Consider the following 15,963-nt stretch of genomic DNA (forward strand, 5'->3'; position numbering starts at 1 on the left):
TCTGGTGCTCAGTGTCACTCAGATTGAGTCCCAACCAGTGGGCATCCCCTCCTTATTTCCTGGCACAGTCCTCTTGTGCATCTCCATCCTGAGAGTTTACCTGCTAGACTTACAGGTTGTTTTGGGGCACCTTTGTCCTGCTTCATCAGCATTTAATTAGCCCAATCCAGTTAGTAATTTCCTTTCTCAAGGACAGAGGGTATCAGTTGTCATAGATCTATTAATGTCCATGGGATTAGGACACTTCATGCTCCTGATGATATGCCTCGGAGTGCTAATTAGCTAGCCTGGGACTGGGCCTGGATCTTGGTTTTGGTAGGTCTGAAGAAAGCAAGCAAACCCCTTACTGGAACTGAAAGGTATTGCCCCACTTCCATTAATTCTGCAGGCTTTCTGCTTGATGCATCTTTCCCTCCACAGCTGGTGGCACGGTGCTGTCCATCCATGATGAGACGGAGAACGTCTTTGTTTGGGAGCATCTCCAGGCCTATGAAAGCCAGTCCAAAGGTGCCTGGTTGGGGATGACCTTTAACCCCAAAGGTAAAATAGACATATTGCAAAGGAAGATAGCATTCTGCTAAAGACCTTTAATCATGGGAGATGCTGGAGCTGTGCTTCTGCAAATCATGGGTGCTGACAGAGGCAGCCTGGCTTCAGAGCACTGGTTCCATCTCCAGGTCTTCCACAGACCTTGCCTCTCCAGCAGTCAGTTTCCCTGACTGCATAAATGAGACTCATGGTATAGACCCTCCGGTGCAGAAGGGCTGGTGGCACACAAAAGGGAATTGCTAGGGTTGAGATTAGTGATGCTGCCATTGTCCTCAGTACATTCCACAGCAAACCAAGGGATCGTGTGCCTGCCAAAGTCAGGCAAGGGTGCACAGACTGATGCCTTTATATTCAAGCGCAGGCTTGTACACACAACTGCCTTGCACCTTCTACACATAGGGACCTGTTGAACTTTATGCATGTGGGAGGCAGGGTAAATGTGAAAATGATTGTCTGTATTTATACATACAATGTAACTGAGGAGGCAAAGAAAAGAGTAAAAGAAGCTAAGGGCAGATGAAGATTTACAGCCCCGCTGGGCTTCTCGGAGAATTCAGTCTGAAACTGTCTCTTCTGTGTGCCTGAATCATGTTGAGCCAGCCTGTCTGCCAGGATCTCCCTGGCCATTTGTGCTGTTTGGATTCAGCACCACCTGCCAGGGTTGGTTCAAGTGCTTTCTGTGGCCAAACATGGCCCACATTTCTGTGGTGCACTTTACAGCTCCAGCCTGTAAGATGGAGGTGTGGCCTTTGGACATTACCAGTCCTGCTGCGTACTGTGGCCAAGCCAATCACATCATCACACTAGACTTCTAGACTCTGTGGACACCATGTGGGATCAGAATAGGCCGTTGTATGGCAGGAGGTATAGTATAAGCTGGAAGCGAGTGCAGCAGCTGCCTACCTCATTTAGTGGTGTCCCTTTAGGTGTCCTGAAAACCCATCATTACCACTGCTTGCAGCCAGGCAACATTGGGTGCTCTTTGCAGCACCCTTGTGGCACAGCATATTCACCTGCTCACCTCCGCCCTTCTTCTAGGGGGTACCTTGGTTTGGCATGACAACACGGTCGTCAACTACTCGAACTGGGGCCACCACGACACAGGACCAAACATGCTGAGCCAAAACAGCTGCTACTGGATCCAGAGCAATAATGGGGTGTGGCGCCTTGGCTCCTGCACAAATGTCACCATGGGGGTCATTTGTAAAATCCCCCGAGGTAAGAAGCCTGAGAAGCCTGTTGACTTTCTTGATTCAGTTCCTCTGGTGTTACTTGGCACTGAGTGACTCCCTGCCAGTGCAAAATATATGCCTGTGGGGCAGAGGCTCTGTTGAGGACTAATAGTTTTCTCCCCTGGACACCTTCAGCTTAGGGCACTTCACAAGGAGCTTCTTTTAGCTCCTTGTCATTAGCCCTCAAAGTGCAGCCCAGCAGAGAGTGATCATACCTTGCTTGGGGAAAAAAGCAGGACTGACACAGCAGGAGTTGCTGCAGGTCACCGTGAATGATGGGGTGAATGGAATAGTGTGTGAAGAGCCTGGGTCTTGGACAGCAGGGGTTTCTGTGGGCTAAGACTGAGACAGCCTCAGAGGCTGCATTTGGGGAAAAGCCTGGCTAGCTCTAACTCCTGCTCCTACTGCATATGTCTTCAATGAGAGCCCTGTGATGCTTGTGTTTGGATATGAGCACACAAGCAAGATGCCATGAGGAAAACATAATGCGTCAATTATATTACATGACCAGGGTGAGGTAGCTTGTCCCTCAGTGCAAGGAAGATGAGCTATGTCTCATGCCCATGGGCAGTTACAGCAGATATGCTGTAAGCTCACACCCTAGTTTACCTGTTGGTTTACCTGACTGGGCAGCCTTTGGAGTAAACATGTCCTCATTAACCCTAACACACAGGGCTCCTGTGAGCTTGGCTCTGAGACCCTAGGAGGGCTGAATGTCTTCAGTAAGTGGCTCATAAAATAGAGCTCTCTGTGAGTGTCCCTATCTACAAGCTGTTGAGAGTCACATGAAGTATAAGATGCATGAGTCCAGTGGTTGCACCACCTTTTGGCAAGGCAGGGAATCGGGCAAGGACCTGTGCACCTGCTGCTTCCTCCTGCTTTACTGTACCTGTACTTCTGCCCATATTTGCATGCCTGAGTTCCAGAACGGTGGTCTTGAGCACTGGCCATAGGAGACAGTGAGGTCACATTTGCCTGGCACTGCAAGTAGGCTAATCAGCAAGAGAAGAGCTAATTGGTACTGTCCACAAGGCTGTTCCTGTAATCCTGCTGCTTAGCATCTGACAATGGCTGTTTGTTTCACCCACTGGAACAGTGAAGGACCTGCCCACTTCTCACTGGGCATAATCAATGTCAGGCCACAGGGCCTTTAATGTGTGGGGCTTTGGGTGAAAGCATCTCCTCCTGCAGTAGTATCATCCCCAAGCCAGGGAAGTCCTGGAGGCTAGAATGCCAGTCCCTGGTACATATAGAGATGGGGACAGAGTGGGTGCTCAGGCCACTGTGCATGCAAGGCAGTGTCAGTGGGCTCCAAGGTCTCAGTGGGTGCAGGGTGGGCCCTGCAGGTGCCATTCTCTACTGGCATGAATGCAGCTGGAATGAAGGGTGCCATGGCTGGCTACTCATCTGTCTCTTTCTTTGTTCCCATTGCAGTTGAGGAAAGCAACTCCCCCCAATCAGGTGAGTGATGCAGAGGAATCACAAATCAGTACAGGCACATGGTCATGTTCCACTTCAGCCCCTGCTCTCAGGGGTTGTTCAGGACCAATAGCCAGTGCTGAAAGGGTTTGTTGCAAGAGCTGGTGGGGCTCACACAGCTGGATTGCCATTCATGCTATCAAGAGTAACCATCTCTAGTAGGATGGCTGGAGCCTTCTCCAGCCATTTGATTTTTTCATAGATTCATAGTTTGTAAGGCCAGAAGGGATCTTGGAAGATCATCGGGTCCAGCCCCCTGCACCAAGCAGGAAAGACAACTTGGGGTTAGGTGACCCCAGCAAGGTGACTGTCTAGTCTCTTGAAGATTTCCAGGGTAGGTGATTGCACCACCTCTGGAGGGAGTTTATTCCAGTCTGGACAACCCAACTGTGAAGAAGTTTTCCCTAGTGTTAGGCCTGAATCAATTTTCCAGGAGTTTTTGTGGCCATTACTCCTAGTTTTCTCCTTGGGTGCCTTGGTGAACAGTTGTTCACTGAACCCTTGATGTACTCCCCTAGTGTAGTAGTAAGCTGCTACCAGGTCCCCTCTCAGCCTTCTTTTCCTCAGGCTGAGGAGTCCCTGATCCCTCAGCCTTGCATTATATGGCTTGCCTTTTAAGACTGATCATATGGGTGGCTCTTCTTTGGACTCTCTCATTTAATGTTCCCTCTGTAAATTTTCAAGCCCAGGGACCCCCCATCTGAGCAGTATGGAGGAAGATTATGTGGTCTGGCTGCTCTGCTCCCTTCCTCCTGGACATGGTGGGCATTGCAGTCATGATGGGATCTCTCTTGCACATAATGAGTGGCAACCAGGCTAGATAGACACTCCCTGGTGGGCCATATCCTGGCTCTCCAGTGAGCTTCCCCTGCCTGGAGACTGAGCTCACCTGTCTGGGCTAGAGGGAGCTGTCTGTCGTAGTGACCTCTGAGGAGTGAGAGCAGCTTCATCCACCTGCCTGGTGAAGCTTCCAGCAGCTGACATGTGGAACTGGGAGTGGGGATGTACAGGTTCTGTGCCCACTGACCTTGTGGCACGTCTCTCTGCTCTGTGGCTCAGTCTCCTTTCCTCTCGATGGAGATGGCACCACAGACTATGGAGGGGGCAGGGTGGATTTCACAGGCCTTCCCTCCCTCTACCCAGCTCTCTCAGAGAATACAACTGCCATTGCTGTGGTCATCCTCTCGACGCTTGCACTGTGCGTGTTGATAGCCATCACAATCTACTTATACAAGCGCCGGCGGAGCTCAGAGCGGGGGGCCTTCGAGAGCGCCCGCTACAGCCGCACTACCTCCAACCCCAACGAATCCGCTGAGAAGAACATCCTGGTGTCGGACATGGAGATGAATGAACAGCAAGACTAATGGGGGAGAGGTGGGGAGGGGCTGAAAGCACTATACACACCACCCCTAAACAAAATCAGATATGCAGGGTCAGCAAAGGGCAACAGCAGAAGCACTGCTGCAGGGGCTGGGAAGAGGGACTGGAGGCTGGGGGTGGAATGTGAGGGCCTTTTTTCACAGGAAATCCAATGCAGCTTCCTATTCCCAGGAAGACACCACATACCCCCATCTGCTTTTCAGGCAGGAGGGATTTTCTGCATCCACAACGAGGTCACCTGCATAAGTGAGGAGGTGATGAGGCCTTTGAGTAAGAGCAGAGCCTTCCCCCAGGCTTTTTGGTGACGTTTTCAGGAACCCAAATGTGTTTCCCTCAGGTGCAAACAAGCCTGGCCATTTAGGGCCTGGAGATAGCCCCCTGGACTGGTTCCCCTAAAGGAGAAAATGGGCTGGGTACCAAAAAGAAGTCTCTCCAGAGTGAAATGTCTCTAAACCCAACCCCTCTCCATTACACACGTATCTAGGTGCAAGGCCTCTGTGCAGATATCTGTGCCTGGGGAATCTCTTCCCCGTTGTCAGAGCCATCACTGCACAAGGCCTTCCCCTACCCTGACCACACCATCAGAGTTGGTATCCTACCACCTCCTCCAGCAGTCAGTGAGATCTTCCTGGTGATCAGAAGGCAAAATACCCCTAGCAGGGGCTCTGCTGTCCCCCAGGCATGAAGGTGTGAGTGCTCCTTCCTCTTCTAGCATAGGGGCCAATTCCAGAGAGCCTGCTGCAAGGGGCTGGCTTCTCACCCAGCCCTTCCTTCAGACTTCATTGTACCATTGCATTTATGCCAGAGCGTGCCAGGCAGACTCTGCTGCCCAACTCCAGCCCACTGTACCTCTTCCCCAGATCCAAGTAGTGGCCACCCTCTTTCAACAGCACACTTCTGACAGGATAGATGCTCAGATGCAAGGGAAACATAAAAGGCTTCACAAAAGTTGCTCTCTGCATTCCCTCTTCCAGTGCCCAACTAGCGAGATGCTCAGTGGAGGGTTTTTCCCACCAGCGCCGTCTCTTCCATACCTGCCCTTCTGCTGTTAAACTCTGCTGACTTTCAGAATAATCATATGCCTGGGGTTGGGGAACAAGATGGATCATTACTTTGTTTGCAATTGGTCACCTCCCTTGGTCTGTGATAATGAGGATATGAGCGGGGGGTGGGGGGTGGTTTCAGATTTGTTTAGTTTTGTTTTTTAAGGGAATGGTAGCTTCTCACTATACTGTATCAAATGCGTGCTGAATATATACCTTCTTTCACACAGATGGCTGGGGTGTTTGTGGTTGCCTGTTTCGTGTGTAAAGTATAGTTGTGAAGGAGGAAGGCAATGCCTGAGCCTTCTTCCTTGCTTTTGAGCTGTGCAATAAGAAGCCTGGGTTTCCTGGGGCAGAAGCTGGGAATGGAGCTCAGCCTTTCCACTCCACCATCTGGCTTCAGCAACCAACCTCTGCTGGGGTCAGGATCCTGGATGACTGGAGACAGGGAGAGACATTCAGCACTTCAGGGGTTTTCTCTGATAGGAATGGGACACAGAGGAGGCCTGCGAGACCACAGAAGCAGGACAACAGACCCCCCACCTCTCCCTTGCAAGAGACACTTATTTTTAGCCCTCTGCCCCCAAAGGCTTGAATTTTTGTTCTAAAGACAATGGAAAATAGCTAATTGTTGTTGTTCTATTTTTTATGGCACCTATGTGAATTTTTAAATCTGTTGAGTTCACTTAAGCTGGAAATTAAGTGTTTGAAAAATTTGGTGGGGGAGGCGGGAGGGGGGTTGGTTTTGTTGATTTCTGACTTTGTCTAAAAGCCACCACAACATTCCATAGCAAGGGGCACTTTGGAGACAATAGTGCTGCCCTGGGTCCATTTCTCTGCCTTGGCTCTGTCTGCATTTATTTCCTGAGGGTCTTTATAGTTTGGAGCTGTTTGTCTTTACACATAGACTCAGGGGGCCTGTGTGGCTCAGTAGACAAATGCCTTCAGCCTTTCAGCTCTAAAGATCTGGGTGAGAAATCCTGATGAGGATGAAAAAGAAGTTGCTGAGCTCATCCCAGTCCCCACTAGGCACCTGTCTACATCACACACACAGGTAGCATTGGCAGCATTGGCTGCTGGGATCTCCAGATGCCGAGTGTAAGAAGGGTTGGTTGGGACAGAATGCGCTGGCACAGCTGTATGGAGGTCAATGGGGGCAAGAAAAGAGAAGAAAGTTGGTATTGCAGGTCAAGACTAAAGTGTCTTAGCTAGGAGATTCAGGAATAGGTGTGAAAGACAGGATTGGTATATGCTTGCAGAGCTGGTGGCTGTGTAAGAGGCCTCAAATAATAAGCGTGTAGCAGCTCAGGACAGGGGTTCATCAGAAGAATTGAGTGAGGGCCTAAGGCTGGACTAGCAGAGCATTCAGGATTGAGGTGCCTTGGTAAAGATGTGGTATGGGGGGAACGGGGCTGGCCTAGCAGGGAGACTGCAGGCTAGGATTGTGTCTGTAAGACAGTCAAACTGTGGGGGAGCCCAGGCTTGAAAGAGGAAAGACATGTAGCTTAGAAATGAAGCGCAGTGACAGGGTGGTGTGGGGAAGGCTGCATAGTTCTGTCTGACTTATGCATGGCTTTTAGTCCCTCACTCACAGCGATCCTCACACTCTTTAACACCCTTTTGTGGTTCGAGCAATCTCATTCTTTTTTTCTTCTTTCAAGGTAAAATAACAAACAAAACAGCAGTCTAGGGGAATGCTGTATGAGAATCTTGTCCTCTGGTAACTGATCAGGATTACAGGAAAAATGCATGTACAGTTAAGTAATATTTCCTATCACCATTAGAATAATGTGAAGAAATGCTTAAAAGGACCCGGTGTGTGTGTGTGTGTGTATGTATGTATGTGTATGTATATATGTGTATATATACACACACATATACAAACATACATATATAAAAGTTTTGCAATTTTTTTACTCTCTCATTTGTAAGATCCTTCTAGAAGCTTGGAAATAAAATATCCTTCCTTACCAGTTTTTTCCTTATTTCATGTGGCGAACACCAGGTTTTTCTTTCTTTAGATTCCTAAAGGGCATGTCAAGCTTGAGGTGAGGTTTAACCTGCCTCTCAGCATGGGAATGTCCTACCATTTCTCCTAAAGTCTGCTCTGCTGATGATGGAGTTGTGTTTGTCTAGTAACTGCTGCTATGCAGACAGCTAAGGGACTTACCCACTAGTTTTTGCTATGTTCCAAGATTATGGTGGCTGTTGTCGTTCTCTTTTAAATCTCAGTCACTGCAAAACCAAAAAAACAAAACAAGAACAAGAAAAGGAGCAGAAGGACTATCCATACCTTGAGTTCTAGCCCTGCCACTGTAAGGAGATACATAACATTTGGTGCTAACTTACTGAGCAGTTTCCCTTGAAAAAAACAGTAAATTCCAATCTTCCTCTATAAGGGTTAGAAGAGTCAGAGTTTGGAATTCAGGAGCGTTGGATTTGACCAGCTGAGCTCAAAATATTTACTTTGCCAATTTTGTAACTTGGTTTTCTGTCCCTGATTCAGGAAACCTACCTTACCCAGTACAGAACAGAAACATCGCTTACATGTAAGAATGTGCTCACATATTTAAGTCCATGAGATTTAAGCAAGGTATGTATATACAGTTATGCACATACTCAAGTATTGGCCTAAACTGCAGCCTTCCCATCTTCATATGCAATCTTGTACACCATGAGTAACTTGTTTACAGGATCAGGCTCCTTTCATTTTGTCCAGGGATGGTTACATTGCTGTCATACATGCAGTAACTGATAAAATGCCAGATTTCTTTGCATATCATAACTACATTTTCCCCAAAACTTACCCTTCCAAAACTGAGGTGCGTCTTAAGTAGAGCACCTGATTTCAACATCAGAATTGAAGCATAGGGATGCTATAATGGTTGCATAGGGATGTTGTAATGGCTGCTGGGGCTGTCCTCTCCCACTCAAAGGGTGGGGCAGAGTGTAGTCTTCAGCATTGCAGTTAGCTTTAACTCTTGCACAGCTGCTGACAAATTGGCCATAGCTTCTGGCTGAGCAGTCAAAAGCTGCTGCTAGTTTGGCAGTGGTTGTGAGAGGGTTAAAATTAATCTTTGCTTGAGCAGTAATGGTCAGGATTCACCCATGTGGTCAGGATTGCATGTGGTCAAGATTCAGCCATGATGGGATAAACCTTTTTTCTTCTTTTTTCTGCCTTCCCAAAACAAGGTGCATGACTTATTTGGGGCCATGTGGTATGTGGGGGAGTATTGGTACTCCCCATATTCCAAACCATGGTTCATTGTGAAGTGGTCCTGTTACAGAGGTTCTACATAAAAGGCAGGGGCTGATGTCTAATATTAGGAATCAGCTAAATCCCAAATAACTGTGGAGATGGTCAGCATCAGCAGCTAGAGCAACATAAATTTTAGGCACAATTTGACCAATTATCTGTGGAGAGACTATATTCATACCTCTCTAATTGTTATCCTAGAGAAAGCAGTATATGGCTGTGATGGGCAGATCAAAGATTTTAATCCAGGGAGCTCAGAGCAGTTGTTCATGTACTTGTCCCTATACACATTTTTTCTGATGGGCATGTCTCACATCTTGTGCTTTGACCGGAGACATTTCCCCCCAGCAGTACCCAAAAAGCACACTCTAGTCCTGTGTCTCTGAGTTGAAGAGGTAAAGGGCAAGTGCACTTTCCTCTCTTCAGTTTCTCTCAACTGTCTGTCTATAGATAGAGCACTCATAAGGGTTTTAATGAGCCTCAGGAATAATAGCAATAATCTCATTTTCTAGGCTAGTTTGCGGAAAATGTGTTGGCCAAACCTAGAAAAATGTTGAGAGTTTGTTTCCCTTGTTTCATGGGCAGACTGCAGCCCTTGGACTTTGCCTTAGTGCCTGCTCAGTTCTCTCCTCCAGTGCCTGCACAACATAGTTACTGACCCCGAGGATAGAGCTGTATAATACAGCCAATAGATGACATCAACTTGGGACAATAGTCTACAAGGTATCCGAGATGCTAGTTTAGCCAACTTGATTGTGAGGTTGCAACTCACACAAAGCTCAGGGCATCCATCAACCGTAAAGATATCTGCTAGAGGGCATTTTCACTTATCCCTAGATCATTATGAACTGTTACTATCAATAGTGAGGACAGAAGAATACAGATATATATCCTCTCCTAGTGCAACCTCAGTACAACCGGCACTCCAATAACAGGCTTTCAAGAACATATACAAAGAGGTACACATTGTGACGATACATGCTATATTGGGGTGTTTCTCAGCTTCAAGCTTCACTCCACTGTTATGCTTCATGTCTGCAGTGACTAGACTAGATTCTGCTCTTTGGATAACTCCTTACCCCAGCAAACCTCAGTCTTTCCACCTTTCAGCCATAGTCCAGCAGAGGCACTTTGCCAATATGTGCAGTGTTCCCCTTCAGTTTACAAAATACTGTAGTATCTGTAATTATCAATTGCTCTGAAAAAAATCACCTTTACCATGGACAACCAGTAAGGTAGATAAAAATAGCAATACAAATTATTATAGAAACAAGATAGATATATGAGTAAAATTACTATGAAATTGGAAAGACAAAAGCAAGAAATAAATAGAAAGGTCACCCTGCTTCCCTGCCTAAAAACAACTGCTGAGATAGCACCTGTATCCAGCAGCTTCATTCAGAAATGTCCTTGGATAGCCAATCAGATAATCCTATCTTTCCCTAACTAGGATCCTAGATGTACTCCCCATGGCCAGATGCCCCTAGACAAATGGTCTCCTTAGAAGGCATCACTTAAATTTACAAAACACTGTCAAAAGATGGGCTTGGAAATAAAAAAAAAAAAATCATTAGCTTACTGGACACTCAGTGGTGGCAGCAGCAATCCTTCGATTCAAAGATGATCTCTGCTACAGTTCATTGATTGGTCCTGAGGTGACCTAAGAGTCCAATTCTTAAGCCACAAATCTGTCTACAGAAGGTGCAGGTCTTTCCACAGGGGAGGGGAGGGAGAAGACCAGGATTTCTCTCCTCTTTCTTCCACTGCTCTCTTCTCTGCTTTGAGGGTGACATGCTTTACCTTGAAATAGGCAGCCACTTGGTTGATGTTGTGGTGCCATTGGAACCAGCAGCCAGCTCCTGCAGTGCAGAGCAGGAGGGGCAGGCAGGCCTGTGCGGGCTGGGGCTTGGACTGGGCTCAGCTTCTTCCCTTAGTTAATGCTGAACAGGGACAAAGTGTAGGGGAGGAGCCTGAGATGCTTGTTGCACATTTGTTCAGACTCTGCTTCCAGTTTTTTTGCAGCCCATGCTCTGCCCTGTGTCACCGCGTCCCCAGCTATGCCATTTACAGAGCAGAAGTGTGTGTGTGTGTGTGTGTGTGTGTGTGACCTTGACTCTGCTACACTAGCAGTCCTCTGGGGTTTATTCAGTAGCCAAGACTGTGTATTGAGCCCCTGGCTGGGGAAAGAGTTGAAGAAGGCAGGGGTTGAGCTGTGCCTTATAGACTACCTAATCACAGTTGCCAACTTTTTTGGTAGCTACAGGTGGCTTCATTGGTTGCTAGGTGGGGACTTCAGGGGAAGCACACCTGCAAGGCCCAGAGCCAGGGATTACAGAGCGTGTCTGGGTCAGCTAACCCCCTTGCGGAGTGGAGCCCCAGATCCTGGCAGGCCCTGGGAGTGTTAAGGGTCCCATCTGGGATGAGACTGGGCTTTGTGTGTGTGTCCAGCAGCTGAAAGACCTTTACAAATGGCCCCAGGCTCTTGTACTTGGAAGTGGTTAAGTCAAATGGGTCGCCAACTGGCTGGTGGGCCGCAACCAGAGGGTGGTAGTGGATGGGTCCTTCTCAACCTGGAAGGACATGGGCAGTGGGGTCCCCCAGGGCTCAGTCCTCGGGCCCGCACTGTTCAACATCTTCATCGGTGACTTGGACAAGGGGGTAAAAAGCACCCTGTTCAAATTTGCTGATGACACTAAGATGTGGGGGGATGTGGGCACCCTGGACAGGAGTAATAGGCTACAATCAGACCTAGGCAGGTTACAAGGGTGGGCGGATGTGAATAGGATGGGATTCAACACCGACAAATGCAAAGTGATGCACCTGGGGAGGAACAACCAGCATCATACCTACAGGCTGGGGAACTCCCTTCTTGTCAGTACAGAGGCGGAAAAGGATCTTGGAGTCATCATTGACTCGAAGATGAACATGGGCCGGCAGTGTGGGGATGCAGTCAGGAAGGCCAACCGCACCCTGGCATGCATCCACAGATGCATCTCAAGCAGGTCCAAGTAGGTGATCCTCCCCCTCTATGCGGCACTGGTCAGGCTGTAGCTGGAGTACTGCATCCAGTTCTGGGCGCCGCACTTCAGGAGGGATGTGGACAACATGGAGAGGGTCCAGAGGAGGGCCACTCTCATGATCAGGGGGCAGCAGGGCAGGCCCTACGAGAAGAGGCTACGGGACCTGAACCTGTTCAGCCTCCAGAAGAGAAGGCTGAAAGGGGATCTAGTAGCCTGTTACAAACTAGTCAGGGGGAATCAGCAGGCACTGGGGAAGTCCCTGTTCCCCCAAGCACTGCCAGGAGTGACCAGGAATAATGGTGACAAGCTGGCCGAGGGCAGATTTAGGCTAGACATTGGGAGGTCCTAATTTACGGTCAGGGTGGCTAGGATCTGGAACCAACTTCCAAGCCAAGTGGTGCTGGCTCCTACCCTGGGGGTCTTTAAGACAAGGCTAGATGAACACCTTGCTGGGGTCGTTTGATCCCAGTAATCTTTCCTGCCATGGCAGGGGATCGGACTAGATGATCTACTCAGGTCCCTTCCGACCCTAGAAACTATGAAACTAAGTCTTGATGTGGGCATCTGTTTTCTTAAAGTATGCTTTCAATGTGTCCTTGTAGCATTTCCTTTGGTTGCCATAAGATCTCAGGCCATTACTAAGATGGGAGAAGAGCACTAATTTTAGGAGTCAAGAGTCAAGCACACAGGAGTCTGGTCCAGTGAAGTTGGTGCTTGAAGACACCAATTCAGTGCTTGTAACACTGGCTTCAGCAAGGATGCTGACATTTGCACAGTGATCTTTACATTTTTTGTGGAGGATTTTTCTGGAGGCATCATTGGTGATACCTGTCTGGTCTCTTGAGATGACAACAGTAAGTCACCCATGTTTCACATCTGTAGAGGAGAGTAGGAATGATGATTACATTGTAGACCTGGATCTTGGTATTTTCCTAGAGATCACAATGAATAAAGATACACTGAAACAATTTCTCAAAAGAGGCATTTGTGCACCAGATCCTGTGCTGGATCTCCTCATCAATGTTCACTCTCCGAGAGAGGTGACTACCAAGGTAGGGGAAGTGCTTGACTACCTCCAGTGTCTTTCCCTTGATGAGGTTGGGGAGGTGGGGGGTCACATTCATGGCCTTGGGCAGGCTGATAGAGCACATTAGTGTTTATCTTTAGTCTCAGTAGGCTCTCCAAAAAGTTCCAGCACAGTCTGGAGGTTTCCCTCTGTGTGTATAAGGATGATACAGTCACTGGCATACTGAAGGTCAGAGATAGTTGTTTTGAATATTTTGATCTTTGACTGAAAATGTCCAGATTGAAGAGCTCTCCATCCATTCAGTATTCAATGTCAATTCTAGAAGAAGGTGGTCCTTAATAAGAACCAAGATGATTGTCAGAAAAATGGAGAACAGAGTTGGGGCAATGACACATCCCTGCCTGACCTCAGTTCAGATGACAGATGTCTTTGATCCTCCAGATAGAAAAATCAGAGTCATCTAGTTATGCAGAAGCCTCAGGGCCTTCATGTACTTTTCTAGACATCCAAATCTGGCCAGTACTTTCCAAAAGGCTTTGTAATTGATGGAGTCAAAGGCCATAGTGTGGTCAGTGAAGGCTATCTACAAATCCTGGTATCATTCCCAGTGCTTTTCTTGGACTTGATGAGCAACAGTGATCATGTCAGTTGCCCTATGGGATGGTCTGAGACTACACTAAGATTCTGGCAGGACTTCCTCAGCAAGAGGTAGAAGAGTAGGGGATGGTTCATTCAGGAGGATATGGGCAGGGACTTTCCCTGCTGTGGAAAGGAGAGTAATAGCTCAATAGGTCCCACACACAGATTTATCTCTCTTATTGAAGATAGTCCTCACTCCTCAGGTTTCCAGGGCTCTCTTTGTTGTTCCAAATGTGTAGAGTACATTTTTGACGTTTCAGTGCCAGTTCCTTGACTCCAAACTTGTATATTTCAGCATGGATGCCACCTGGTCCAGTGGCTTTGTTGTTCTTGGTTTCCTTGATGGCATGCCAGACATCTAGGATAGGAGGGCTGGTGAGGGATTCCTTTTCAGGGGGTTGGGGGATGGAGTCAGTGGTGGTGTCTGCCACAGTGGACTCACAGTTCAGAAGTGCCTCAAAATGCTCTTTCCATCTAGCTTGGATAGATTCATTGTCTTTGTGGAGCATTGAGCCATCCTATGATCTCAGGAAAGTAGAACCGTGGTATGCTAGGCCATAGATGCTGGGCCTTTGTTGCCCAGACAAACCTATGCATATCTTGTTTGTCAGCATAGAGTTGGATCTCTTTGGCTTTATCTTGTCACTGGGAGAAGGGGCTTGAACTAGCCCTAAACCAGCCCCATCCAGCCTAGGGCGATGGGCGTGACCTGGCTTCATCCAGCGACAGGGGGAGGGGGAGGGGGAGGGGGAGAGGGAGAGGGTGTGACCTGGCCACAACCTGCTACATGGGGCTTGTGGTTTGGGTATTTGGCAGCGGGGGAGGGTAACTGTTGTAATTGTTACTGCCCTTCTGTCACCAAATTTCCTGATCCATGGCAAGCCCCATGGGCTGGATGCCTATGGTTCTGTGAGCCACATTTGGGCCAATGGACGGAGACAGAACACTCCTGTTCTAGACGATCCTGTGACCATTGAGCCTCATTTCCCAGTGATGCAAAACTGACTTCTGAGAATACCCAGAAGCGTGCTTTGCAGCACCAGCAGATGTTGGAAGTGTCCAGGGAGCAACATGCAGTTCCCTAATGGGAGCAGCAGCATGCCCTGGGGATGACCAGGCAGGCAGCTAGTGGGCAGGTGCTGTTCCAGTTCAGAGGTATCACACACCCCAATCCAACTCGTCCCCAAGCCTGAGCAGGGGCAACATCTGGCCTTCTAGCAGCCTGCTTGGGTGGCCCAGGGGGTGTTGTTGCAGCATAGGGAAAGACCAGGGCCCCCCGCAGCTCAGGGGCCACCAGGCCGGCTGGCAGCTGCCTCCCCCGCTCCACTGCAGGAGATGTGGGCAGGCTCCGTGAAAAAATAAAAATGATTGGGCCTCTTGCTGCTTCTTCCTTCAGCCTACTGCTCCTGCGGTGGGGTAGGAGTAAGCTGTCAAAAGGCTACAACGTTACAAACAGCTACATTGCAAACTAAACTACATGCGGATGTGGTTCAGTTTGCAATCTAACATACTCATTTAAATTGTAAAAACCCCCCGCACATGTACAGCAGGGCACAATTAAACCACAAAAATGGGTTATTTTTTTTGTAATGTGTACAAACACCCAATGAAGCTTGGGGTCAAATGAAATTTTAGTTCAAATGAAGCTTTTTTGTTTCTGTTTCTCTTTGCTAAAAAACAGAGTAGAAACTGGAGAGCAGAAAAGAGAAGGGTGTTTGAAAAAGGAGCAGCTGTTTCTTTTTCAATGCACTTCTTTTGAGAGGTGAAAGAGAACTTGATGAGTTGGCAGGAAGGTCAGAATGGGTCATGATGTTTAATGGCAAACAGCAGCAAAAATCATTCTGGAAGACGCTACATTACAGAGAGGGAAAGGACGTTTGAGTCATCATCTCTCTAGAATTCAAAAAGCTTTCAGAGTGACCTGACCTGATTTCAGGTGGGTGGCTTATACTGGCGAGGGAGATCTGTAACAATTGCACTGCTGATTTTAAACAATAAAGTCTGGAATGAGAAAAATGCGTGTTGTTGTTTTAATGGAAACCTACTGAGCTTATTGTAGTAGCCTAAGTCTCTTTTCCCTTGATGGAAGTAAGTATCATCATTTTTAAAACTTGAACCAGGTGAAGCTGCTTTAAGGAAATAGCTAGATACCACCATGAAGTCTGATCCAGCCAAGGCTGATCTGGAGGATACTGAATATCCTCATTATAGTAATCTTCTTTAAATTCCCTACTGACATAAGACAGAAAGGCGGGTGACATCTCTGAGGCCGATAACTAGGACACTCCAAAATTAGCAGCAAATAGACTTCTCTGCCACCTCTGAATTCTAAACACTA

General features: G+C 47.9%; 1 protein-coding gene across 2 annotated transcripts in view; it reads left to right on the forward strand.

Annotated features, from left to right (window-relative positions):
• MRC2 (mannose receptor C-type 2) overlaps positions 1 to 8,071 on the forward strand; it is a 111,417-nt gene extending 103,346 nt beyond the window's left edge. For both annotated transcript variants that reach the window (XM_090044145.1, XM_090044143.1), the window contains exons 27-30: positions 421 to 540; positions 1,588 to 1,767; positions 3,216 to 3,242; positions 4,404 to 8,071. In XM_090044145.1, coding sequence (XP_089900271.1) covers positions 421 to 540; positions 1,588 to 1,767; positions 3,216 to 3,242; positions 4,404 to 4,624 — 548 coding nt within the window. In that variant the 3' untranslated portion in view covers positions 4,625 to 8,071. The remainder of the gene's footprint in view (positions 1 to 420; positions 541 to 1,587; positions 1,768 to 3,215; positions 3,243 to 4,403) is intronic.
• Positions 8,072 to 15,963: the final 7,892 nt, after the last annotated feature.

Source organism: Crocodylus siamensis, chromosome 4 (assembly GCF_052110815.1).
Source record: "Crocodylus siamensis isolate JL-2025a chromosome 4, ASM5211081v1, whole genome shotgun sequence".
NCBI lineage: Eukaryota > Metazoa > Chordata > Crocodylia > Crocodylidae > Crocodylus > Crocodylus siamensis.